General features: G+C 40.0%; 2 protein-coding genes across 2 annotated transcripts; one reads left to right on the top strand and one right to left on the bottom strand.

Annotated features, from left to right (window-relative positions):
• The first annotated feature begins 313 nt into the window (after nucleotides 1–313).
• On the top strand, nucleotides 314–20,355 carry kntc1 (kinetochore associated 1). The gene is made up of 62 exons (XM_008289849.1): nucleotides 314–375; nucleotides 607–753; nucleotides 1,910–2,030; nucleotides 2,308–2,423; nucleotides 2,596–2,674; nucleotides 2,815–2,892; nucleotides 3,020–3,054; nucleotides 3,146–3,256; nucleotides 3,777–3,870; nucleotides 4,142–4,194; nucleotides 4,294–4,406; nucleotides 4,502–4,556; nucleotides 4,643–4,741; nucleotides 4,849–4,892; nucleotides 4,983–5,045; nucleotides 5,135–5,210; nucleotides 5,342–5,467; nucleotides 5,598–5,764; nucleotides 5,875–5,986; nucleotides 6,164–6,307; nucleotides 6,395–6,451; nucleotides 6,705–6,776; nucleotides 6,901–7,020; nucleotides 7,170–7,313; nucleotides 7,412–7,507; nucleotides 7,649–7,752; nucleotides 7,859–7,961; nucleotides 8,050–8,184; nucleotides 8,287–8,406; nucleotides 8,779–8,851; nucleotides 9,188–9,255; nucleotides 9,347–9,648; nucleotides 9,773–9,945; nucleotides 10,386–10,486; nucleotides 10,835–10,979; nucleotides 11,104–11,160; nucleotides 11,248–11,411; nucleotides 11,526–11,630; nucleotides 11,711–11,839; nucleotides 12,241–12,357; nucleotides 12,460–12,569; nucleotides 12,717–12,927; nucleotides 13,201–13,290; nucleotides 13,391–13,556; nucleotides 13,753–13,811; nucleotides 13,918–14,137; nucleotides 14,220–14,293; nucleotides 14,420–14,630; nucleotides 14,764–14,876; nucleotides 14,999–15,054; nucleotides 15,280–15,358; nucleotides 15,459–15,583; nucleotides 15,675–15,810; nucleotides 16,373–16,468; nucleotides 16,673–16,729; nucleotides 17,083–17,137; nucleotides 17,594–17,657; nucleotides 18,397–18,526; nucleotides 18,846–18,935; nucleotides 19,455–19,609; nucleotides 20,001–20,103; nucleotides 20,190–20,355. The coding sequence occupies exons 2-62, from the start codon at nucleotides 616–618 to the stop codon at nucleotides 20,223–20,225; spliced, it is 6,645 nt and encodes a 2,214-aa protein (XP_008288071.1). The 5' UTR covers nucleotides 314–375; nucleotides 607–615; the 3' UTR covers nucleotides 20,226–20,355.
• Nucleotides 20,356–22,245: 1,890 nt separating this feature from the next.
• On the bottom strand, nucleotides 22,246–23,929 carry LOC103363199 (hydroxycarboxylic acid receptor 2-like). The gene has a single exon (XM_008289848.1). It carries the CDS (start codon nucleotides 23,927–23,929, stop codon nucleotides 22,955–22,957), a length of 975 nt encoding a protein of 324 aa, XP_008288070.1. The 3' UTR covers nucleotides 22,246–22,954.
• Between the last annotated feature and the right edge of the window lie 718 nt (nucleotides 23,930–24,647).

The raw sequence follows: 24,647 nt of genomic DNA, 5'->3' as shown, positions 1-24,647 counted from the left end.
CCGGACATTCCCACAATGCCCCGCCCGTTGTACATTGCTCGCTATATCCTGAGCTTTGACTTTCAGGCAGCAGTTATTCTTACGGTTGCTACAATACAAACAAGCGCTGTCAACTACATGGTTCCGTTTAAATCACAGATATGTAATATTAAAATTGAGGCAGTGTTACAGGCTCTTTCTGCCATTCCTTGTGAAAAACGAAGGATTTATATGTAGTCTCACAAGGAGGTTGTATCTGCCAGGCAAAACTCAGGGTAACAACAGCTAACGTCACGTCTACGAACCTACAGCAGCAACCCGCCAAATTCTAAAGCTAAAACGGTGGAGTGATGTTGATCCTCTGTGTTGTTACTGCCTGATTATTTTAGTAAAGCGGTGAGTACGAACAGCTGGGTCTACATAGTAATTCGCGGGTGGTTTAAACTATCAGCAGTTCATCCTACGTTTCGTTATTATTTTAAAAGTCTTGGCTAAATTGCTAACATTAGCGTTCTCGTAACATTAAGGTGACGTTAGCATCCAACAGAATCACATAGTTTCCGCAGTCACATCGAATTAAATCATTTTTACTTTGTAACCAAATGACATATCTTCTTTATCACTCAGCTCCAGGACATGGCGATGTGGAGCGACGTTGAGCTTTTGACCAACGAGGACACAAACACTGTTCGTTTTGACAGTGTGTCAAAAGAGGAAAATGGTAGCGGCTTGTACCAGGTGGATACGCTGGTCAAAATCTCTACTGCCAATGAGGTAAGGACTGTCACTGTTTAGTACACATGCTCGCTTCTATCCCTGTTGCTGAGTTTATTTACTACATACTCTTGTCCTGGGGCGTAGCGAAGACCTCTGAGAGCTGTACTGCCAGGCTAGAATAATGCGTTAGCCGACCCTAAAGCCTTCCAATCTAGCTAAGTCGCCATGGTAACTGATGCTGCACAGCTGACCTGCTCCAGAGGAGGTTCTGTCCAGAGATTTAAAGCACCACCCTTGCACTAATTCTTGTTCTGAGAATATGCTCTATGAGTGACACAGATTCTCCACTCAGGGAATATGTTACATCTGCAAACCTGTTGAGCTGTTTGTTAGTGATGCCACTGAAATGAAGCCATACAATAACAGTAGGCAACACATATGTGTCACATTACCAAGGTAACCTACATGCATTCAGTTGGTGATGCATAAATATATTGTTATGCTGGGTCCAGATTTGCTGCCCAGTTTTGTTTTGTTTTTTTACACTGATGGCATTGAAGCTACTAGAACACATACTGTAAAATTAATTAGCATCTTGGTGTAAATTCCAGAGAATATTCAACCAGTAACCAAATATTACTTTAATTTTGTCAAACACTAATGGGATTTCCATGTATCTTTTATTATTGAACAGTGTTAGACCTGTATGCGCTTCTTGATTATCATTAGAAATACATACTGTGTAACTGTGATGGTAGTAATAAGCTGCAGGAATTAGGAGTGCACTGAGTATGAATATATTTATATCAGCTTACATTATTAACAACTTTCTACCAGCACACCTCTCTTGCATCATACAATAGCACTATTGGTATTTTTCATTGCACTGCATTTTAACAATGTGCTACATCAGTCAGCCTTTTTGTGTGGAAGAAGAGTCAATGTCGTGACAAATGCCCTGTTTTATGGAAGCCTGCACAGAGCCTGATGAAAAAAAAACCTAGTTTAACAAATAAAGTTGATAACCAACATCGTGATGCACATCTCTTATTGTATGTTTGGTCGAGCCAACTTGCACAAAGAAAGTCTGGTTTTATCTAACTTGTGTTGTTGTACACCTCTCTGGAGGAATATTGCCTTGTATTTTGCAAAAATTAGCTGCTTGTAGTGACAGCTCTGACCAGTGTTCTGATGGTAATACTGGGTCTTACAGGTGCACACAGATCCCCGTCTCTCGTCCTGTAGTGGCTCAAACTGGAGTATTGTCGTTGCTGACAAGACAGTTATCCTGTTTGATCAAAGCTATCAGACCATCCTTCTGCTTCTTCACTTTGGTAAATAGCTTCATTTTATGTTCTTCCTTTTATGTCCATGTTGTTAGTTGTTTGTCAGATGTGCGATTGTGTCCTCTGAGATTTCTTCTGTGGCTGCATCCAAATCAGCTGGTCCAAGAATTTCCTCGGATGTTTAACAGACACCAGTTTCTCTTCAAAGCAGTTTGAAGAAACTGTGAAAGTTTACACATATCAGATTTCATTATCAACTTCCAACAACGTAGTTTTCACCTGTCACAGTAACTATTGTACATTAATAGCAAGGTTTGCTTTTCAGAAACCGATGTGGATGCCATTGATGTATGCCTGGATGGACAGTTTTTGGCAGTCTGTGAAAGAAATGGAAATCTTCATTTGGTCTACGTTCCACACAAGAAAATCCTCCTCACCAGGGTATGGGTGTTTTTTATGTGCTGGCCTGGTAGAGTATTACTTTACATTTGATCACTCTGACCTCTATTTGTTATACTGAACCCTTTCTGAAGAATAACACTCAACTGTATGTGATGGAAACACCAGTAATATTCCTGATAACTCTGTACTGTGTCACTTTCCTGATTTATAGGCTTTGGTTGAGGAACCATCCAGTGGAGATAAGAAAACCTATCGCTATCTCATCATGGACGAGGACAAGGCATCTCCGGGTAAAATTTATACATAAATATAAAAGGAATCGATTGAGTTATGAATGTGTAACCTGCACAGAAAACATTAGGGAGTTTAAAAGTTATTCTCCAGCTGTTGTGTCCAATTATCTGAATCTTTGTGTGTTCTTCATTGACAGGGATGTACCATGTGTTCCTTCTCATTAAGGATGGTTTCTTCCACATTACAAACCTCGCTTTGGCAAAGATCGAGACAGGTATCAAAATATTATGGTAAAATTTGGCAAAAAGTTTGTTAGACGCTACCCTTTTGACTAAATAAAATTATTGTTGTGATTATGAGATGTGATTATTGTAAAATTCCCTTTTCTTTTGCCATGCCAGCCATTGAAAAAATGGATGTGGGAGCTTTAAAAGAGGTAAGTAAAGACAATCTTGGTTTATGCAATAAATAAATGTTGTTGTTTTTTAACAACAAAGAAATAATCATGCCTTTTTTTCTGATTTCAGCTCCAGTCTCTGATCAAGATAGGCTTTTGCTCCACCAAGGATTACCATGATGAGGACTGCAGTACAGCAGTGATGTTCAATCTAGGCCACGAAATCCACCTCATGATTGGGGTCAGTGTTCATGAAAGTTTTATGAATGTATTCACCTATTGTAATTATGATACATCGTTTACATTTGAATGAAAATGTATTTAAAGGACAAAATCAAAAGACTTCTAATTACAGACTATGCTACTTCAGGTATTTATCACTCATTTTATTTTTGTCCATCTTATACTGTGCTGTTTTTCTACACGTCATTCACAATTAAATGCTACTCTGGCAGAGTCCGGCTTAGGAGAAGTTAGATCGGCAAAATTGCTATAAATTTAATTTTCAGAAACTGTGCGTCGAGATCAGCTGATGTAAAATCTTCTTAAAATCCACGTGTGTTACCTCAAAATCAGCCCACTGCTATGAGACAACATACATATGCGTAAACTCAGACTGTTTTCAAGATGAAATTGAAACCGACCAGCTTCAAGTTAAGCTTCAAATAGAGTGTATGGCTGTAAATACAGTCTTCCTATAAATTTGTATTATTCCATACACAAACAAGCTAAAAACAATATTCTCTTCTGTCATTTTGAAGGGGAATAAAGACAATGTTGTGACTCACTGGACGATGGATCCTCAGCAGGCAAAGATGTGCTTTGCTCACTCCATCGACAGTAGCCTAATTCCAGGTAAACTCTTTCATTTTGTATATTGCCACACTTTGTCACTGCGTCTTAAGAGAATTTTAGAAGTGAAATTGTAAATTTGTGGGTGATTTAGCAAAGGATGAATGTAGGAGTTGTTTTTATTTTCAAAAATGGTTGCTCAGCATTAAAAGGAGTATAAATATAATAAAATGCAGAAAAAACAGTGGATCAAGGAGAAAAAATAACACAAAACGAAAGTACATTTCTGAAGAGATTTTTTAAAGAGTACATTGTGTGTATGTTTACTTTACAGGCGTGAAGAAGATGGTGGTGGTGGACAATCTCTTGTATATTCTGGACACTGAGGTGAGTTCAGTGGTGTCTCCGTGAGCTGTTGGATAAACCAAGCTTTCATTATGAAATATTTGAGGTTTAAGTATTGCCCACTTGGTTCCTCTGTCTCAGGATATTCTGAGTCTTTGGGACCTGCATTTCCTCGTCATGGTTCACTGTTGGCCGGATCTTTCCATTTATGACTTTGAACTCACCACAGAGTGCGGCTCTGCCTCCATGGTGGCGTATGTATCGATCTTATATGACATCCTTTAACTGTAAATATAACAGTGGCATGAGTGTCCTTTAAACACTGTTGGAATTAATCTGTGTGTTTCAGCCAAGACAAGGGCAGCATGAAGATGATTACACTGACAAAGCAAGACAGCAGTCAGGTAGCAACACAACTCCCTTTAAAGAAACATAAGTGACTGTCTCAAATCTTGTTCTGAGCAAAATATGCTGGTTTTTCATTTTTCAGATCAGCTCTCTGCAAATCCGATTTCTGCCCTCTATGACTGTCTGCTACTCTCTTGATGTGTCCTCAGTCTCCTGTCTTGTCCAGACAAAAATAAACATGGTAAACAATTCAAACTTTTTAAATAGTTACATAGATTTTGCATGTGCTGCTTCTAGATGTTAATGTTTCTACATATTTAAGTCAGTTGTTTCCTCCTCTAATTACAGGATGCGATTTATTTAGTTGAGGGGATTTGCGAGAACCCAGAAAGGTAGAGTGTATAATTATTATTATTGATTTTCAGCCCGTATTTGAGTGTTGCGATATCAACCTGTGCTTTTTCTTCTTGCTCTTCAAGTAGTCGGGGACAGCCTATAGCCTCTGTTGTTGTCAGATGCTTCACAGAGGCTTTGCCTGAGAACAGGTACCTCATTTAAGTTGGTTACATTTCTATATTAGTTGCAGTTTTTGAACCATAGTTCTAGTTGTAATTTGACTTTTCTGTGTTTCAAGATTTAGCAGACTTCTTCATAAACACATGTTTGAAGAGGCTGAAAAATTTGCCATCACATTTGAGCTGGATTTGGAGGTCAGTGTGTCTGCCTTGACAAGCAAAGTAAAATTTGGCCTTAATATACAAAAAGTAGAAAAACAAATGTACTGTTGTTACTGTTGGTGAAATTTAGGCTATACATCACTAAAAGTCCTCTTTTTGCTCAGCTTGTCTACAAGGTGAAGCTCGACTTTGTGCTGGAGCAGCTGGCCTCTGCATCGGTGGGTGGATATGGACAGGATGTGTGGTCTGAACTTGTAGATGAGGCCAAGACCAACTTGACAAAGATCACAGTGAGTGTAACAGTGCTGTTTTTGTCAGATCTCACTTTGCTCCTATAAAATGTTGATGTCACAGGAATCAGAAACTGTTGTTGAGAATCAACTCTGTAACAATAACTGTAACATTTTTCGTTTCACTTAGGATGAGCAGTATGTGGTGGACTACTGCCTCAAGGCTCCGTGGCCGACGTTTGAGACAGCGGAGAAGATGTTAAACCATGCAGCTACACGATACTCCTCCCTACAGATTCAAGAAGCCTTAGCCAGGCTGGCAACATTTTGCAGCCTGCAAGGCTTGGAAAATTTCAAGTAAAGTCTACACCTCTAATGGGCAATACTGTATCATTGTGTTCTATATTGTGGTTTGATCATTGTGTGCAGTAATTAATTATTTTGGCTTATTACTTTGTCATCCACAGTGGAATTGCCTGGATTGAGTTTCTGAATAGCACTGATAATTTAGGAGACATCCTGACCCATCTAAGAGACGGAGACATGAAGGGTGCACAACTGCTTTGGCTCAGATACGAGGTAACAGATATTTAAATCAGAACAGCTTATGTATTCATTAGAACTATGGCATAGAAATATCTCATTTATCAATAATTTGACACTGTATCAATAAAGACAAATCAAGACATTTCTGTGTAAATTGTGTTCAGGTCAGATATGACGCTTATTGGTGGGTTTGGGTGTTTTTTGCGACAGGGGCAGATTGCTGTAGAGTTTGATGAAAGCAGGCTTGAAGCCATACTCAGTGCCATCCCAGAGGACCTGCCGTCCCAAGACCTCTGTCCCTGGTTCCGGACGGTTTTTGTTCCGTTTGTGAGGCGAGTGCTCCCAGGAGGACAGGTGGGATGCGTTCACTCATGCATAAAATACTGTCATCTGCCATATGGTGCTATGTTTAGTGAAAGTTCTGTCTGCCTGTCCTTATAGAGAAACTTGGCAAAATGGCTCGAGCAGAAAGCAAGGAATTTGGAGCTGACAGAAAAGGTAAAATAATACTCACTTGAAAAACTTAAGCTGAGTAAAACTCTCTTTTATAGTTGTGCAATACAGTATAGCTTTAATAATGGTTGTTGATGAATATATGTTTATTTGCTGTTGTTATTGTTTTGATCACTGAACAATAGTAGATCAAACAATCATGTACAAAATGCACAGTTTTACATTTTTTAATTGTTATTTTTGTTAATTATTTGTATAAAGTTGAACCAGGGATTATAAGTGTCATATTTTTCTCCAGGGTGCTTGGCCCCAGAACGGGTTGGACTTAGCAGTGCTTGGGGTGCCCTCTTTATGGACATGGATGAAATCTGTAAGTTAGATACAGATTTTATTTGTGCCGCCACAATAATCATACAGTATGCTTTACATGCAGCTTATGTACCATGATCTTATGTGGCTCACAATTTATTGATATCTTTTAATTTGTTCTGAAGGACGATAATAACGGTGCAAGGGAGGTGGAGAACCTCAAGGCCCTGGTGTCCAACCTTCGTAGGCTGCTGGACCTCCACCGGAAATACAACTGCAAACTTTCCCTTTCAGTCTTTGAGAAGGTTCGTCTTTCATGAGTTACGTATCTAATTATGTCTGAGCTCCATCCAAGGGTCCCACATGTTATGTAGATCACAGGATGACGTTTATCCCAATTAAAATGTGTTGTCGTTCCCATGATAATAATTTTTTATGTATGTTAATTTGAAAGGGGAGTGCATTGAGTGTGGCATTCTTCATGCTGGACAAAGTGCCGGCTCCAGAGCTGATCGCCGCCACAGTGGAAAACAGCATCTTGCCATACGCTGAAGAGCACGAGATTCCTTTTGATGAGCTACTTCTACAGTATATCAAGGTAAAACTCCACTACAGCCAAACTACTGGGGACTCGCATTTAGTTTTCAAAATACCTTAAGTCGCCTCTTTCTCTGCTCACAATCTGATCTTCCGTAGGATCTGCTAGAACGCTGCAGTTCTCAGACAACAACACTTTTTACGGAGTGGGAGGCCAAAGCAGTGGCTGTGCTCGGCTGCATGACTGATACTGATGTAAGTTTCTGTGACACCATTACACTTACTCATAGTTTACAATATGCTAAGAGTTAAAGAGCACAAATATTTGAGTCAAGAATCAGCCAGGCTGTATGTATTTGAGTTGTAGAATCTCATATTATTGTATTTCCTTTCTAGCTGATGGTAGATGCTGTGCTGGAGATCATGCAGAAAGCTGTGGTACCTTGGAGCAATGTGGTGGAAAAGCTGGTTCAGCAGTATCTAGAGATGGATGGACCAAAGTATGTTTACATTGTTCTCACCTGGAAATAGGTTCCTTTAACATAGCAACAGTAGCTAAACTCATCAGTGTCTCCATGATTTTCTTCTACCCGATTTATTCTCCAGACAAGAGCTTTTAAAAGAGAGCTACCGTCTGATGGAGATTCGGAAACTTCTCAGAGGCTACGGCATCCGCAACTTCAACCTCTCTAACACGAATCAAATCATGGTAAGTTTGATTTGATCAATTCCGTGACGTGAGTTTTCTGTTGTTCCTGCTTGCAAAATAACATTCCTGCACATGTGTTTCTCTGAAGACACTGATAAGATACATCCTGAAGCAAGACGTACCAACAGCTTTAGAGGACTCCCTGACGTTAGCCGATGCGTACAAACTACCAACGTCACAGATCAATTACCTGTATCTCATCCAGCTGATTGGCCAAGGCAAGGTAGGTTAATCCACATGTGGTTGTTGAATGTCAGTTTAGTAGTTATGTGTTGTTTTCCTCGTTCCTTGCACATTGGTAGGACGTCTCTTGTGCTGCTTTCAGACTGAGGAGATCTTAACCGTCCTGAAGAAGCTGTCGTCTGCAGAGGCAGAGTGTGTGATTGAGCGGCTCACATCGTGGGCCAGGCTGCAGCTGGAGGACAAAGACCACATATCTGATGAGGTGAGGAAAGGAAAGACGTTATGTTTTAACATTAAAGTGCATTTTGTGTATTTTCTTCAAGGTTCAGTTCAGTGAATACAAGAGTACTTAAGTCATACAATGTTTGCTTTTAAAATGGTTGTAGGAAGTATAGGTTGTTCTTGCGAAGCATTCATAACTTTTCCAGTCTGCATTTCTTCTGTGGGGTTCCCTGGAAACCTCTTGTTTTCCTATTTAGATAATGCATACACAATAGACATCACAAATATACACAACAGTAGACCATATATGACATTGGAAGTGCTTTTGACTAAAAAGGTAGAAGTGCACTGTGGTAAGCGTATTATGATGATGTTTTGTTTATCTCCACTTTGTCTTGTTTGCCTTTGATAGCACAAGAAACATCAAATGGTCATAGCTCAAGTGATGGTGGAGGCTTTGAAATACCTGCATGTAATCCAAAAACGTAAGTGTTTACTTTACTTGAAACTGACTTGATTCACTTGTCTTTCAGAAATGGTCTCCCTAACCCTGTTAGTAAACATTAACCTAGCAAAAGTTTTCTGAAGTAAATCATTACTCTTTAGCTGACTGTTAGATTCTTCATGAAAGTGTATTTTGCTACCTGGAGCTGAGAAATACCCCACTTTTGGACTCTTTTCATATTCCTGACACCTGAAAGCGCATAAAAACAGCTGGAATTCGTTGTATAAACAAATGTTATAGAAGAAATAACCATAAAAAGTCATTGTCGTACATCTAAGCATCCAAGTGTGATGGCAGGTTTTTATGTCCTCTGCAGACGATGCTCTTAAAAGCATGGAGTGTGAGAACAATCTCATCATGTTCAAGGCGATCGCCCACCTGCAGGTGAGCTTCAGTCAAGAAATGTGTGTCAGTATGATTCCCACTCTTTTTTGATTTGTTTTTTAACCTGCGGCCTTTCATTTGGTTTCTTCAGGAGGACTTTGATGTTTTCTTCACCCCCTCCAACTATGAGGATCCAAACATTCGAAAACAGATCCAGGAGCATCACATCACAGCCTATGAAAACACCCGTGGCCGCCATTCATCAAAGGCGAAGGCTACAACAGCTCCGGTTGTGGCTAATGATCCAGACGGCAAGACCAAGACCATCTCCACAGAAGCTGGTTTACGCCGTCTAGGAAGGCAGCTGCAGCGCACCGAACAGGAGCTCTGGTCTGACCTGGCCCTGCGAGCTCTCGGAGTGGGCAAGGTGGACAAGGCCCTCAAGATCTTCAGGTTGGCATGTGTGGATGTTTTGCTGGGTGTATGAGTAGTCCAGGGATTGAAAACTGATATTTCTTAAAGCTTGAAATGATTGGTGTATTATGTTGCACTTGTTCTTTTGCCCTCATGTCTTCAGTGAGCTGTATGAGCACCACTATAACAGCAGTACTGGGAAGGTTTTGTTCACGGCTGCCAAGACGTTGTGCCAGATGCTGGAGGCAGATGTACCCATGGTGCTTCCTGATGACATGGACTTGCCAGCAGTCATCCATTATCTGGCCTGTCAGGCCATCACTGTGTGTCACTCAGGTAAAGAACACATGCAAACAACACTTGAAGTCAATGGAAATAACTGTTACTATTATTTCCTTATTTAGTTTTTTGTTATTTTGTTGAAACTTTTCAGTAAAAATGGGATACACGTTTGTTATGCAAGGTAGACTGGAAGTTTGAAGTCTTCATTCATGTGAAATTCAGCAAAAAGTATAAGTTAAAAATAACACAGGTGATAGAGAAGCAGAGTTTCAGAAGATCAAAAACACAAGAAATCTTTTTAATATATGACTGTCTTCTGGGCAATAGACAGTGGTAACACTTTTCGACAGTTTAGGCCAAATAGTTCACAAGACAGTTGTTTTCTTTGTGTAACACTTGAGGTCTGACTCAAACTGACTTCTCCTTATAGCTTCAAATCATGTGCAAGTTACTAAATCCCCAACATTAATATTTCAATATTTCAACTGCCACAGATCTGCTTCTGGACTGCCTGGAGCTTTGCAAGTGCACACGGATCGCCATGGATGTCTATCATCAGTGTCAGTTGTCAGACAACTATGGCTTCATAGCAAAGGTCAGTGTCTTGTCCTTTTTCATAGAATAACATTTGATGTACTTTATTTTGGCCTGGTTTATGTTTGTACTTGTACTTTAATGCTGATTAATTGTCAACTGGCATTAAAATGAATTATGATAACTTAGATATCAGTAACTGGGAATCCCTTAGAGAGAGGATAGCAGGAATGTGTGGACTTAAAGTAAAAGACATCCTATTAAATATGAATATTTTAACAGTTGCAAATTTCCTGTCATTTTTTTTCAAGCATTTAATAAAACTTTTAATTAAATACAATGAAGTAATGCTGTGAAATGAGCACAATGTGTTCATTTAACTGTAAATCGGAATTGTTTAATGTCATAGGATCTGACTGTGGAGGCAGAAAAAGATCCTTGTTCTCAGTGGAGTTTTCAAGACGTATTCAATGAAGACTGCATCGTTCTGGACCCAGTGTCGGTGCTCCCTGTCCAGTACGAAATTACCAACTGTCTGCTGCCTATTTCTCAGGGTAAGAAGTTCATTTTATTGTGTTGTTTTACTACACATACCATTTTAATGTCTCTTTCGGATTAAGCAGTCTCCCTGTAACTGGTCTCATCAGCTACTTTGCTAATTTATCGCTGTACTTGCAGATACCAAACTGTACCCGCTGGACTGTTCGTGTCTGTCTCACTGCTCATTCGAAGACGGTAGGTATTTATATAGAAACCTCCCCTCTTTTCTTCCTCAAATTGTAATTTAGAAAATTTATCTCGTCTTGCATGGCCCACGTACAGGTTCGAACTATCTGCAGCCCCTCCTCGGTCCTCTTACCAACATGCTCCAGATGTTACAGGAGTGCAGTCAGCTGGAGTTGGCCCTCAGAGTGCTGGTCAACTCGTACGGCAGCTGTCTGCAGCATGTCACCTCTAATGTCATGGACATAAAGCTAAGTGCACAGGTATGACTGTGACATTTACAGTGGTTTTCTTGAAAAATTGAACCATAATTACACCCTTTGCTCCCTGTGTGTGATACTTACCTAAATGCACTGTAACTTGTTTCTGCCTTTCAGCTTTATGATTCACAAGAGCTTAAGAAGTACAATGTATGCCTGAATGATCTCAGAAAGACCACTACGTCTATTCTGAACGCTGTGGCTGTGGCCCTCTTGAACAAGGTGAGTCTCCAAAGTCCAACGTCATAAAAAGATAGTGGAAGATTTACAGCATTTCTAAATAACTTTATCTCTATTTCTAGGTGTTTAACTGGAGGGTGGTCGATTGTGATTTGGCTATTGGACTCTGCACGCTCCTCTCTAAAGTGGATGTCTTCAAAATACTGTGGAAAGTCATTGACAACACTTGGCAAAACTATGACAAAATTTTGGTAGGAAATAATTTCTGTTTTTCTTATTTTATTGCTAAACATTTTATTGTTTTAACAAATAAAATTAAAGAGAAGGAGCTAGACAAAAATGTAAATACCAGAAGTTAAAGCTTTTTCTGGATTAGCAAGAGGGTGAGGTTTGTATGTCACTGATTAATTCATGAAAATCTAATTTTGTTGTTTTCATTCATGAGATTGGACTCTCTGAAACTGATTTGTGGAGTATTTATTAAACTTAAACTGTTTACCAGCTTTATTGATCGTTTAATGCTGTGTGAGATCATAAAAACTTTGTAAAAAAAATTGTTGGGAAGAAAAGATTACATGTACAGAAACATGTTCATGCACATTTCCATTCATACTGTCTTCAAGAAACTGAAGTTGTGTTTTGACTGTTTCAGGCTGTGGCGAGGGTTGGGGCCAATCTCTGCTGCTTGTACAATGAGGCAGAGGAACAAAAGAAGTTTCTCTCTGTCATCACTGATGCTGAGTGGGGCATCAAGCTTAGCAAATTAGAGGTAATGCAGCACTTAAACACAGCTGGCCAGGAGCAATCTGAAAAACAATGTGCTTATTCAGAATTAGTGTTATTAGACATTTGTACCTCTGCTCTGCTCTAGATATCTATCCAGCCAGTGTTCCGCCAGCGACCTGAGATGAAGAGCAGCCTGATCCCTGTTTTGGTGAAGAACAGGAAGATCACTCCAGACATTATCCTCCAGTACTGCAGGTCAGTTTCTTACTTTCTGTGGTGACTTTCTCTCATCAGTGAAGAATATTCAACAAGTGGGTCTGGACTCTGCTTTAAGTGTACACACTGGTGTGTTATGGAACTTCCCCGCCTGTGCTAAAAATGATCCTTTACATCCATCTGCAGTACCTTTGGTCTAGACCACGACGGTGTAATCAACCAGTACATTACCACATTACTGCTGCTGCAAGAGGACGAGGAAGGTGCAGGAGACCCAGGACAGGAAGAGATGCAGCCGCTGTGTCACGCCGACACGCTTGAACGAGTCCTGCAGATCATCCCAATGCTGCACAGCACCAACGAGCTCACCGACAGTCTCTGTGCTGCCATATTCAAGGTCCGAGTTAGAAGAGAGATCTGTTTCAAGTAGTTTTTCATTATGACAAGAGCTCAGTGTCAATTCATTTTTGTTTCTATTATAGTAATTTATCAAAAATCTATATCGACATGCCTTTATTCTTTTAAATAACAACAGCCAGAATGATTAATTATGAAGTAAAATGAACTACACCACTGCAGCAAGTTGTATCATCCAGTTCTTGAGGTGTTTCTACTTCAGTTCAAAAAGTTTGCCAGCCTACCTGATCTTTAAAATGCCTTTCTTATACAGCTCAGCCCTTATAACTACGAGAGAATCGAAGTAGTGCTGAAGATCATACAGGCTGCAGATGAGAATGTGACCAGATTCTCTGTTAGTCAGGTAAAAAGACAACACATTGGCATATTTACAGTTAAATTGTTCATTCATTTGTGTCACATTGTACTGTGCAGACAAGGACTCATTGTCTTTTGATCTGCAGGCAATGGGCCTCCTTCAGCACCTGAAGTCCTACAAGCGAGTCTCTCCTCCCTCAGATGTTGAGAACACGTATCTTCTCGAGAACAGTCTGCTGCCAAACCCCTTGTCCAGCAGCAGACTTCCCTTCCACCTGCTTATGCAAACCAAGCATTACTGGAAGATTATCTGTAAGTTGTCAGTATTAATGATGACAAACTCAATGTGCTCTGACTTTATTCGATCCTGACCCTCTGAATGTTGGTGTCAGGGGTAATCAAAAAAGAAGAGAACACCCTTAACTAAAGGGAGGTCACATTATTTCCAACATAACAACCTGTAAATTCCTGAAGTAGTTAAAATATTGGAATATTCTTCTATGTTTAGCTCCTGAACTCACTGAGGAGACCTTCCCCACACTTCTTCTCATTAGCAAACTGATGAAGGTAAAGCACACTTATCAAATATTTAGCCTGTGTAATTGCAGAAATTTTAGGTTTGTCCATCAAGTGTCACTGTTTAGTTTATTCAGACCTTCCCGTCTCTTTCCAGGTGAGTCTTGACAAGTTGTACATGTCAGCAGCGAACCATGTGTTTGAGAAGAAGATGAAGCCTTTACTCTTAGAGCAAAGGAAGAAGGCTCAGGGTCACCACGGCAACAATAAGGAGACTTTCAAGGTGGCCATGACCATGATGAAGTACATCCACTGCATCCAGAGCCCAGAGTGGGCTGCTGCCACGGCCCACAGGATAACCCAGGAGCTTCCACCAGGTTTGAACTGCACATCAGCCGCTTCACTACACTGCTGGGTACGTTTTAATATATGTACTAAACTGTTTCCTGCTCTCTCCAGGCTATGAGAAAACACAGTCGCTTAGGTTCTGTTTGGCTCTTGGAGATGCATGGCTGAAGGATCCAAACCTTGAGGTCAGTTTTTGAGTTTTCTTACCTGCAGAAATACTAATTGTCAAGCTTAAAAAATGTCTTAAATGTAGAAAGTTTTTCATATATTTGCTGGTTTTCTTCAACCAACTTCTGTTTGATTCCAAGCAGGAGGCAGCACGGGCCAGAGGGGAGACCTTCCTGTCGAAGCTGAAGCTGCAGTTTCAGCGCTCCGCCACTGAGAATACGTTGATTGCCAGTCAGCTGAGCAGCCCAGAGCACCTGAAACTGACTGGACTGCCAGCCAGGCTCATTGTGGCTCTGTACGAGCACAGCAGTGTGGAGCAGCGATACAGAGAGTCAGGAGGTCAAACCTATCCAGGTGAGCATGTATTAAAACAGCAGTTCATCTTCTGATCTGAGACCAGGTTTGTTCATTAGTGCTCACATAGATGATGGGCGCAGGACATTGACAGTATGTTTTTCTTAAATGGAATCATGTGTCTTTGTCTCAGACATACACGCTGCAGTTAAGGAAATAGCCACAATCAACAAGGTGGATATTCTGAAAATCCGTAACATGATGTTGGAAAAATGGATCTGCAAAACGGGCCCAGCTGTGGCCAAGGTTCGTCAGTGATGGTTCAGCCTTACTTTTATAAACGGATTAGTTTCTGTTCATCTTTTTATCACATTTGCTGCACTGATCATTGTGTGGAACTTTGATAAAACTTTTCTTCTTTCATTCAGGATATTGGTAATCAAGATTGTGTCAGCAACATTGAGGAGGACCCAGACTTAATGAGGTAGAGTCGTTGCTAAGTTTTCTTATAACCAGAATTCAATAAAAAAAAGAGCAGTACAGCTTTTACACTGTAAAGAGTATGTCATTTTCAGTTGCCTGTCAGCTGTGAATTGAACTTACCTGCATTAATCTCTTAATTAGGTTGACAGTCATTGTGTTATTTGTCATCTGCAATGACTTGGTGTTTAGCCAAGGTTGGTTTATTGTGTGTATTGGATGCTCCCAGGGTGGTGTACATGCTGCAGTCTTGCTCCATGGATGATGCTGTCCGTCTTCTGAAACCTATCCTATCTGCCGAAACCTGGGTGAGTTTAAAAAAAATAAATAAATAAAAAATAAAAAAAGGAGTCAATACTGGACACAGTGTCCAACAAAAGTGGCTGATGTATGTTTTTCTTTCCGTAGCCTCTCAGCACTTCTGGACCTCGTCTGACCTTCTGCCATCGAACTCGAGCGCTGCTTTGTCTTGTCCGTCTCGCGGATTCAGCCACTCTGGAGGCTCAGCTGCAGATCCCCAGTAACAAAATCCTGTAAGAAAACTGTTAAATAGTCACAGTTTTGATTGATGTTAATATAGAGAAGGTTCATTGTGTTTTTTACATGCATGTTTTTCACTTGCAGATATTACCTGAAGTGCTACATCTTTGTCTCTCAACTGGAGGCATTAAACATCCCGTACACGGTGCGATCGTTCCTCAGTAGTCCCAAAGAGGGTTTAGTTAAAGGGCTGTGGAAGAACCACAGTCATGAGCCACAGGTATGTTCTGTGAAAAGTGAAAACTGTTCCACATACAGTCGTCCTCAAATGTGTTCATACCCTTCCATTAAAGAAAAGGCAAACTTCACCTTAGTCATTCAAATAACTAGAAACTGAAAAAAGTAATGACAAATAAAAATTTGGTAAATTATAATGTAGTGAAATAAGACATTGCTTTTGAATTGTTTATAAAAAAATAAAAATAAAAAAAAATAAAAAAGAGCAGTGGGCCAAAATCAAAATATTGGATTCTGATTGAGAGTTACAGAAAACAACTAAATAGTAGTTTATGGGTCCCATCATGCTTGTTTGCTTGTTTGCTTGTTTTTTTGTTTTTTGGAATATTTCTGTTGAACCACAATTCAAAATCAATGTCATGATTTTCATTAAATGTTTTAATTTATAATTACTTTTGTCAATTTCAACTTGTTTTTTTCCTTCTTTAATGGGAGGGTATGAATACATTTGAGGACGACTGTACTTATTTTAGTTTAGCTTCACTAGGTTAGAAAATGTTACACCCAGATTGTACGCAGACAGCCTGATGCCTCTGTCGTTTCAGGCCGTGCGGCTGGTGGCAGATCTGTGTCTGGAGTACCAGGTGTACGACCCTCAGCTGTGGAACAGTCTGCTTCAGAAGCTTCTGGGCTTCAACTTGGTGAGACGACATGCACCAGAAAAGTCCTTGTATCGACACAATCTGTCTGGATTTTAAGAAGTAGTTTTTCTTTGGTTCTGAGAAAAAAAATGTCAATGGGGATGGACTGGTGAACATCCTTAAATCTGTTTTTTCTTTCCAAAAACATCAGCCTGGTTGCGTGTTGTGAAATTAGACTTACATGCATGTACTTGCCCTCCTCAGATCAGCCACCTCCAGAAGGTGCTTGAGGCAATAGTGGCTGTGCCTGCTTTGTGGGAGGTAATGTGTTCATCTTTTTTTTTTTTTTAAACATGATGTTGGCAAGCAAGTTCCAAAGTATATGTGCTAATTGCTTTAGTTGTTAGAAAATATTTGAAATGCAACACCTGAGCCAATATCAGAGGCGAGGGTGTTTTTTGCAAATAGAATGAAACCAAGGAGATTACAATTAAATTGCATGCGTCTTAACCACAAGACCAGTGGACATCCTGTTGTTGAGCCCAAAATAAGAGCGATGGCCACAAGCATAACATTACATCATTAGCAATATGACTAAGACGACTAAGTGTAAGTACTGAAGATAAGCCTACATTTTTTTTTTCTTGTTGTATTAATTTTATTTTATTATTTAGATTACCAGTTTCTCCAGGACCTGGAGGAGCATGATACTGGCACCTTTTGTCTCAGGTACTTTATTTAAAACTCTGAAATTCACTTGAATTAATAGAGAGCATGGATTTTTATGTGTCTCAACGATGACTGATGTTTATGATACCATGTCATGGTAGAATAAGTGAGTCAATAAAATCCTCCAGCAGTTAGCATAACCAATTGTAATTTAGTCTCCATATTCAGATGGAAGGAAGGTGGCCTGTGATCAATACTTGAATTCCTGCTTTCTCTATATCGAAGCGTCGCAGCAATACTTGTTCAGACACTTGCTCAGAAACTCTTGTTCTCTTCTAAGTTTTACATGCCAGCGTTGAGATGTTGAAACTCTATTGTAGGAGTTGTGCAACTTTAATCTTTGTGTGTTAGCTAATAGTTAGATTCCAGTAAATTCACTAACTATATACGTTTTTGTTTTAATTTGAATAATCTCCTGAATGTTCCCGACTGTCTCATATGTTTTCTTGGTAACAGCTTCCATTCCTCTGAGCCCGGATCAGCAGGCGACACTCTACAGGACCTTCGTTCTTCTGCTCAAGTATGTTTCACTCCTGTTCAGCCATAACCAACTGTCCTGCCTGCAACCACTATGCAGAACTTTCATGGGCCCTTAGTACTAGACTATGAATAGAATATTGTTTGACAGTTGCATTTTCAAATCCTCTGGTCATTTTTTAAAAAACAATCTCAGGGCACGACAGAGTATACAAATAAAAGCTGATGACCAGAAGGGCACATCAGCCTTTGGTGTTTTTTTTAATCACAGCCTACAATTTCCTCTACGCATGCATGAGTCAGCTATTTGAATGAATGTCATCACAACTACATCTTCTATAGTACTAACACACAGACACGTTCACACGGTCGGTTTTATCTGTTCCACTTTGGTTAAATCAACTTGTTTGTTTTCCGGTTTTAGCCTCAGTATAAAATCCTAATAAGGGTCAGGGTCTGCGAATTAACCTCAGCTAAATGCCCTACATACCCACCGTTACACCAGTTGCACTGCTCATCTGTATGTGTCAACACTTTCCCTGAGGTACCCTACCAACGGGATCAATAAAGTTCTGTCTAATCTAGCCATGGTTTACTGTACAGTCCCATTCGATGACCAATGAAAAAATCTAAATACCACTTCTATCGGTTTATTGGACCAAAGTTTATTCCAATGCATGCTGGAATTTGTTTATTTAAAAGGCAATGCAGACCTAAATAATGCGTCGTATCTCTTCATGTTTATTATTCTAACTGTCCTGCCGTTAATCTTCCTTCCCAAGGTGCCCTTTCCTGTTGAATCTGGACTTGATAGGAATTGCCAATCGCTTCGCACAGTTCAATCTGCCCGCCTTCGCCCTGGGAACTCTCCTCCTCATCCCCTGTGCCAATAAAAAGCCGCAGCAGGTCCAGGTCAGTGCATATGAAGAGTTCATTTGCAAAAACAGATTATTTTGTAGATTTTTAGAAAAACTGATTTTTTTTTGTTTTTGTTTGAGATAATATCAAACTGAAGTTGAGTGGATTTGACTCAGTAGAAATGACATGACAAAAATAGAGATGACTTAAGTTTAATTGGTATTGTCTCAGGTAGACGATGGAAAAGTGGGTTTTCTGAAGGTTTGTGAAGATGGAGTTATCTGTTTTTGCAAATGAACTTTTCATATATACAATAAGACAGTAGGTGAGAATTAACTATGTATGTGACGCTTCATTTTTTTTTTTTTTTCAGGGCTTTCTGTCCGTCTGTAACCCAGTCACTGTCCTCGAGCAGGTCGAAGAGCTTATGAACACTGGTGAATTGGCTGGAATCCCTGCACAGGTCAGATGTAAACTGCTTTTCAACTGCCTTAAGCTTTTATTTTATTGAACTAACTTTTGCTAAAACAATTTGGCTCTGAACTGTCATCTAATATGACACTTGTTAAAGTTTTAATTATTCAATGGCAACTTTATCAGTGACCTCACATATGTTTTCTTTAGAAACCGCATCTCTCCTGTTCCAAGATAAAAATCAACATGTAATGCACCCTTTTGCAGCAGAACCTATTTTGGTATTGCCATGAACCTGTTATCATTAAAGCTGTTAAGCAGGAAGTTATGTTAGATGAGTGCGTTATAAAGGTGTGAAAAGTGTTATTTGTTATAAAGAGCTCAACAAAAACCGCTTTCATTACCAAACATGCTTCATATGGACAGATTTGGTGTTTTGCCACAAACATACGTGCAGGCAAAAGGGATGCATCAAAACATATCTGCAGTGTTTTATTGCAGTTTCTTCTCATTTTGATGATATTTTCTTGTTACATGATGTTACATTATCACCTTTAACACCTCACAGATCAGGGAGACTGTCTTAACATTCATCAGCCAAAATGGACAGCACCAGAAACTGCTGACGACCAAACACTTCAACCATCTGAAGCAGCACGTAGTGTCCAACGGCCAACCCGATCAGGTGAAAGACTTGGTGGATTACCTGATCAGCCAGAACCGGTAAGATCCACTCCACTATGAAGTCCAGTGTTGGTGGTAAAAGCTCCTCTGCACAATTTGGAGATTTGGTCTCTTGCTAAAACACAACGCGTTGAACAGAATTTTAGACAATTTCAGAGCTTTCATTGTATCAGGAAAACAAAATTTAGTTTTGTGAGTTCTGAGTTATGTGGCTGATTGAATACACACATTTTGCTGAACACTAGTTCAGGTTATAAAGGGCTTTAATTCCATTTGTTCTTCTTCCTTTTTTTCAGTCTAACAGCTGAAAGATACTTAAACAGTTAAAGAGTCAACAGAAACTGTCTCAGAAATTGACCTTGTGTCTTTGACCTTTTCAGAATGTATGATTTAAGTTCTGGACGTCAGTGTCTTTGAATTTGTTTTCCAGCCAAGATGATGCTGACTCACTCGCTCAAGAGTTCATGAAACTCAGAGAGCATCCAAGAGGGAAGCTGCTGACAAATGGATCACCTTCACCGAGCTGCCTGAAGGTAGCTGATTCTGTACTGCATCACTTTGATTACTGCTCTGTGACAGAAAATAACAAACCTGTCATTCTGCTTTCATTGTTTTTCAGGAGTTTCTTAAACAGCAGAATGGAGTATTGGGATAAACCAGTGTGACTTCTTCGGCTGTACTTTTAGTCTTTCTTGGTCTGCCTGGAGAGATGCAATATTTGCACTTAACATTTATCTATTAATTGTTCATGTATTACTCAAATAAATTCTTTTCACTATTGAAAATTGTGTCGAGGAATTCTTCAGAAGTAGCAGATCAAGAAGTTGTGTTATATTACCTCCTGACTTGTTAATTGTTTTTGTGAAAAAAGAAAAAAAAAATGCTTGTCTTAACCTTCTAAACCCCAGAACTCACTGGCAGGTTTGAAAGCAATGCTGCTTAGAAAAAAATCTGAAATGTTCAACTTTCTGACGTTGCTTGATCGAGTAATCTGACACGGGCCATTCGATTGGGCAACTTAACCGAATCTAAAATCATTTCCTAAAACAGACTTTATTCCATGTGTGTCATTTAACCATTTCCCCAAAATAAAGCGCTTTAACCAGATTCAGGACCCTGTTGACAGAACTGGGCTTGATTATCTGTCGTTTATAGAGTCACCTTTTTTTTTTTTTTCCAGTATTGGTAACGTATGCGGACATTTGTAAAAAATGTTATGCATGTTGAGTCCTGCAATAATGAGCAATTTTGAAGAATGAATGTTATTTTTATCCTCAGTGTTGTGTTAAAGCTTACACAGTCACAAATTCCCTAGAAAAGGTCACCAAGTGGAGCAATATTCTGTGCAATTTTTGCAACACGATTCTTATGCATTAGTAGGTCATGCCCAACTTCCCCTTTGTGTTTAACATTAATGAAGAGAGTGCATGGTAATGGGGCTGCAACGTGACTCGGTGGTTAGCACCGTTGCGTCACCGCGAGCAGGTCGCCGGTTCGCGTCCCGGTGAGGACACTCGGGATCTTTCTGTGTGGAGTTTGCATGTTCTCCCCGTGCAGCGTGGGTTCTCTCCGGGTTCTCCGGCTTCCTTCCACACAGTGCAAAAACATGTTGAGGTTAATTGGTGATTCTAAATTGTCCGTAGGTGTGAATGTGAGTGTGCTTGGTTGTCTGTCTCTAAGTGTAGCCCTGTATAGACGGTGACCTGTCCAGGGTGTCCCCTGCCTTCACCCTGAGTCAGCTGGGATAGACTCCAGCCCCCCGCGACCCTAGTGAGGATTAAGGGTGTATAGATAATGGATGGATGGGATGCATGGTAATGTAATTCATATTGTGTTCATATGCACCATAAATTGGGTGGAATATCAGACCAATGCTACTATGTAAAAAATCTTACAATGCAGAATGTTTATTTTTTGTTTACTACTTTATGTAGAGATGTCAGATTTTAAAACCAACCATTGTTTAGCTGATTTATGACAGTTTATTTCTATTGAGTGCATGTACTGTTGAAACTTTTCATTTAAACCAATGCATTTATTTAAAGTGGTATCCAAAAAACCTCAGTTTCGCTCTGTTTGCCAGCATCTATGGCAATAAGCAGTCATTCCAGGAGTGTTTTTCAACCTCACTTCCCCTTAGATAGGAGCAGACTGTGTCATTATACATGAAGGCGAAAAGGAGACGAAGAATCCTCAGTCACCATTGTGGTACCTCATTTGCCAATAGTGATTTTTATTTAAATTGAAAAAAATCTTTGACACAACTTTAAAAACCTTCTACCATGAATATCAAGTTTTGTTTTTTTTTTAAACTTCTTTAACTTGTCTATATGTTGTTGTTTTGTTTTTTTTATATATACTAGACAGCATATGATGAGCAAAATTAGAAGTAAACAGTATGATGGAGCATGAAAGTGCAGGTTACTGATGGCAGGCTTATAAACAGCTTCAGACTTCGAGGGTTTCACACATGTAAGGAGATCAGCTTATCAGCTTGCAGTGTGGGACTTCCTGTGTCATTATTCTACTTCAGAATCAGTTTCTGGTTAAAACATGTACAGCTGAATTATTACAACTTTACAATAGTGTAGAGTAATTTTATAGCATTTGAGTAGAGTTGTGGGTGAGCTGATGTGCTCGAGCTGCAGCAAGTCAGGAGGGATGGACTACACAGATCTTCACATTGTTATTTATTTTCACGCAAAACACTTCCAGATTTCAACCTTTGATACACAGACAGGAGTTTTTAGGGATTCAGAGACTTTAAGTGGAGGGAGTTTACTTTAGCTGAATGTGAGCAAAAGAAGAAGAAATAACTACGTGCTTTTACAGTAACCATCTAAACCACGAGGAGACCTCTGTGGTTTTCAATGTTATGCGGTTAAATTGGAAAGCTACATTTCACGAGAACTACATTGTATGAACCATCTGTGCTAAACTGTGTCAAAGCAGCGGTTAGAGGTCAGACGCTCCAGTTCCAGTCATAAACATGGTGTCACTTATGTGAGTTAGAACAACTTTTTCACTTCTCACCAAGCCATTTTCACCAGACTACAAACACTTTTATTGCACATTTTAATCTGCTGTGTTCTTTAATTTAACAATAACCAGATACAAATATTTAAATAATAAATCTTCATTCATTCCAACAAGAAGAATATAGCTTTGACCATTACAAGAAAACATTGTTAGTTTTGGGTTTTTTTTTTTTGTTTTTGTTAATAATTTTTTGTTTTTCTATCATTATCACTTGGTATCAATGTGATTAATTAAAATCATATATCACCCGGTATGAGACTTGCATGACAACTTACTGAGAAGCTTCAGAAACTGAGTATTAGTCATTATTTCCGCTGCAAAGCTGCATGTCATGTTTCCTTGGTTTCACAGCTGGCTGAGCGACTGGGAGCCAGTCTCCCGAGTTTTCTTCTCAGCACTTTCAACAGTGTCTGCTTGGGGCAGGTGAAGAGCTTTCCTGAAAATGCTCTTAAAGGCAGGACTGGAGAAGTAGTAGATCAGTGGATCCATGGTGCTGTTCAGATAAGTCAGGCTGATGGTGATGTAAAATGCAGATGTCAGGTCCTCCAGGGCAGGACAGATGTCAGGTTCAGGGAGGGTGCTGGTTACCTCCCTGGTCTTGATCCAGATCAGCAGCTGTGTGATGTTGCTCGGCAGGAAGCAAACGATGAAGACCACCACCACTACTACCATGAAGTACAGAGCCTTCTTAATCTTTGCATGCTGGGCCAGCTGTCTCCTTCTCAGGTGGCTGATGATGTGCACTGTGCAGTAGAGAATCACAAGCAGAGGCACGTAGAAGGAAAGGAGGAACTCAAATTTATGCCAGGTCAGATTGTTTTGATGCTTGGTCTCAATCGTGAAGCTCTCGCAGTGGGTCGTGTTCACATGTTGTAGAGTGAAGACATGAGCAGTCATTGAAAAGGCGACCAGCCACAATCCAAGCGCTCCAATGGCAGCTTTGCAGACACTCAGGGAGTTGATGGAATGATGGGGATGCACCACACGCATGTATCTGTCCACAGCGATAGCCATCAGGAAGAAGATGCTTCCGCTGCGATTCATAGCCAGCATGAAGAGGCAGATGTTACAGAGGGAATTGCCAAACATCCATTTGATCCCCGAGATGTAGTAGCTGGCACGGAAAGGCAAAGCCACATTGAGCAGAAAGTCAGCCATCGCCAGGTTGAAGACCAACACCGTGCTGCTTTTCCAGGGCCTCAGGTGGAAGCAGAAGATCCACAGAGCCAAAGCGTTTCCAAGTAATCCCAAAATAAACTCCATCACCAGCAGTGGAGGGAGAACTGTGATCAGCACAGTCCCATTGAAGCTGCACTGCATGTTGAGCTGTGTGCTGCCTCGCTGCCTGCAGAGCAAAGATGAAACTTCTTGTGGACAGTGTGCATTCTTTAAAAGGAAACATCAGCACAGTGTTGGTTGTGTGGTTTTGGCTTTACAGGAAGTCTGCGGGTTCTGCTTTTTGGTAAATGATCAGACACAAAATCAATACGCTCTGTTGCCAAGTAATGGTAGATGTCTTGGTTTTATTTATACACTACAACATCTTCAGTGTGCCGGTGTAACCTCTGTCTGTTGTTATGTCCTATAATTGTACACAATGTATAATTCATATAAATGCATTTTATTTTGAAAATCCAGCATATTTTAGAGTCCCTGGTATACCTTTTGGACCATTTCAAAGCTTTTAGTTTGATAGTGTAGTTTGCCGAACCATGTTTTTCAATCAGAACCTAAACTTTCTGATCTAGAGCTTTGAGTACCACTAAGGTAGAAGACTGTTATATACAGTTGAAACCAGAAGTTTACATGACATACACTGTATCAAAAGGCATAAAACCTTTTTTTTTTTTTCTCACTGTCTGACATTAAATTCGACTAGACCTTTCCTGTATTAGGTCAGTTAGGATTACCAAAATTATTTCTATTTGCTAAATTGCCAGACTAATGAGAGAGAGAGAATGTCCATCCATCCATTATCTATACACCGCTTAATCCTCACTAGGGTTGTGGGGGGCTGGAGTCTATCCCAACTGACTTA

This window comes from Stegastes partitus, unplaced genomic scaffold, assembly GCF_000690725.1.
Source record: "Stegastes partitus isolate 25-593 unplaced genomic scaffold, Stegastes_partitus-1.0.2 Scaffold639, whole genome shotgun sequence".
NCBI lineage: Eukaryota > Metazoa > Chordata > Actinopteri > Pomacentridae > Stegastes > Stegastes partitus.
The sequence above is the reverse complement of the archived record's forward strand: the minus strand, read 5'-3'. Positions and strand labels throughout refer to the sequence as shown.

Excerpts from the sequence above, each read along its gene's own strand:
- kntc1 (XM_008289849.1), top strand. The coding sequence starts at position 616 with ATGGCGATGTGGAGCGACGTTGAGCTTTTGACCAACGAGGACACAAAC. Across the intron at positions 5,468-5,597 it reads CCAACTTGACAAAGATCACA|GATGAGCAGTATGTGGTGGA; the intron begins GTGAGTGTAACA and ends CGTTTCACTTAG. Across the intron at positions 14,631-14,763 it reads AGGAGGTCAAACCTATCCAG|ACATACACGCTGCAGTTAAG; the intron begins GTGAGCATGTAT and ends TCTTTGTCTCAG.
- LOC103363199 (XM_008289848.1), bottom strand. The coding sequence starts at position 23,929 with ATGCAGTGCAGCTTCAATGGGACTGTGCTGATCACAGTTCTCCCTCCA.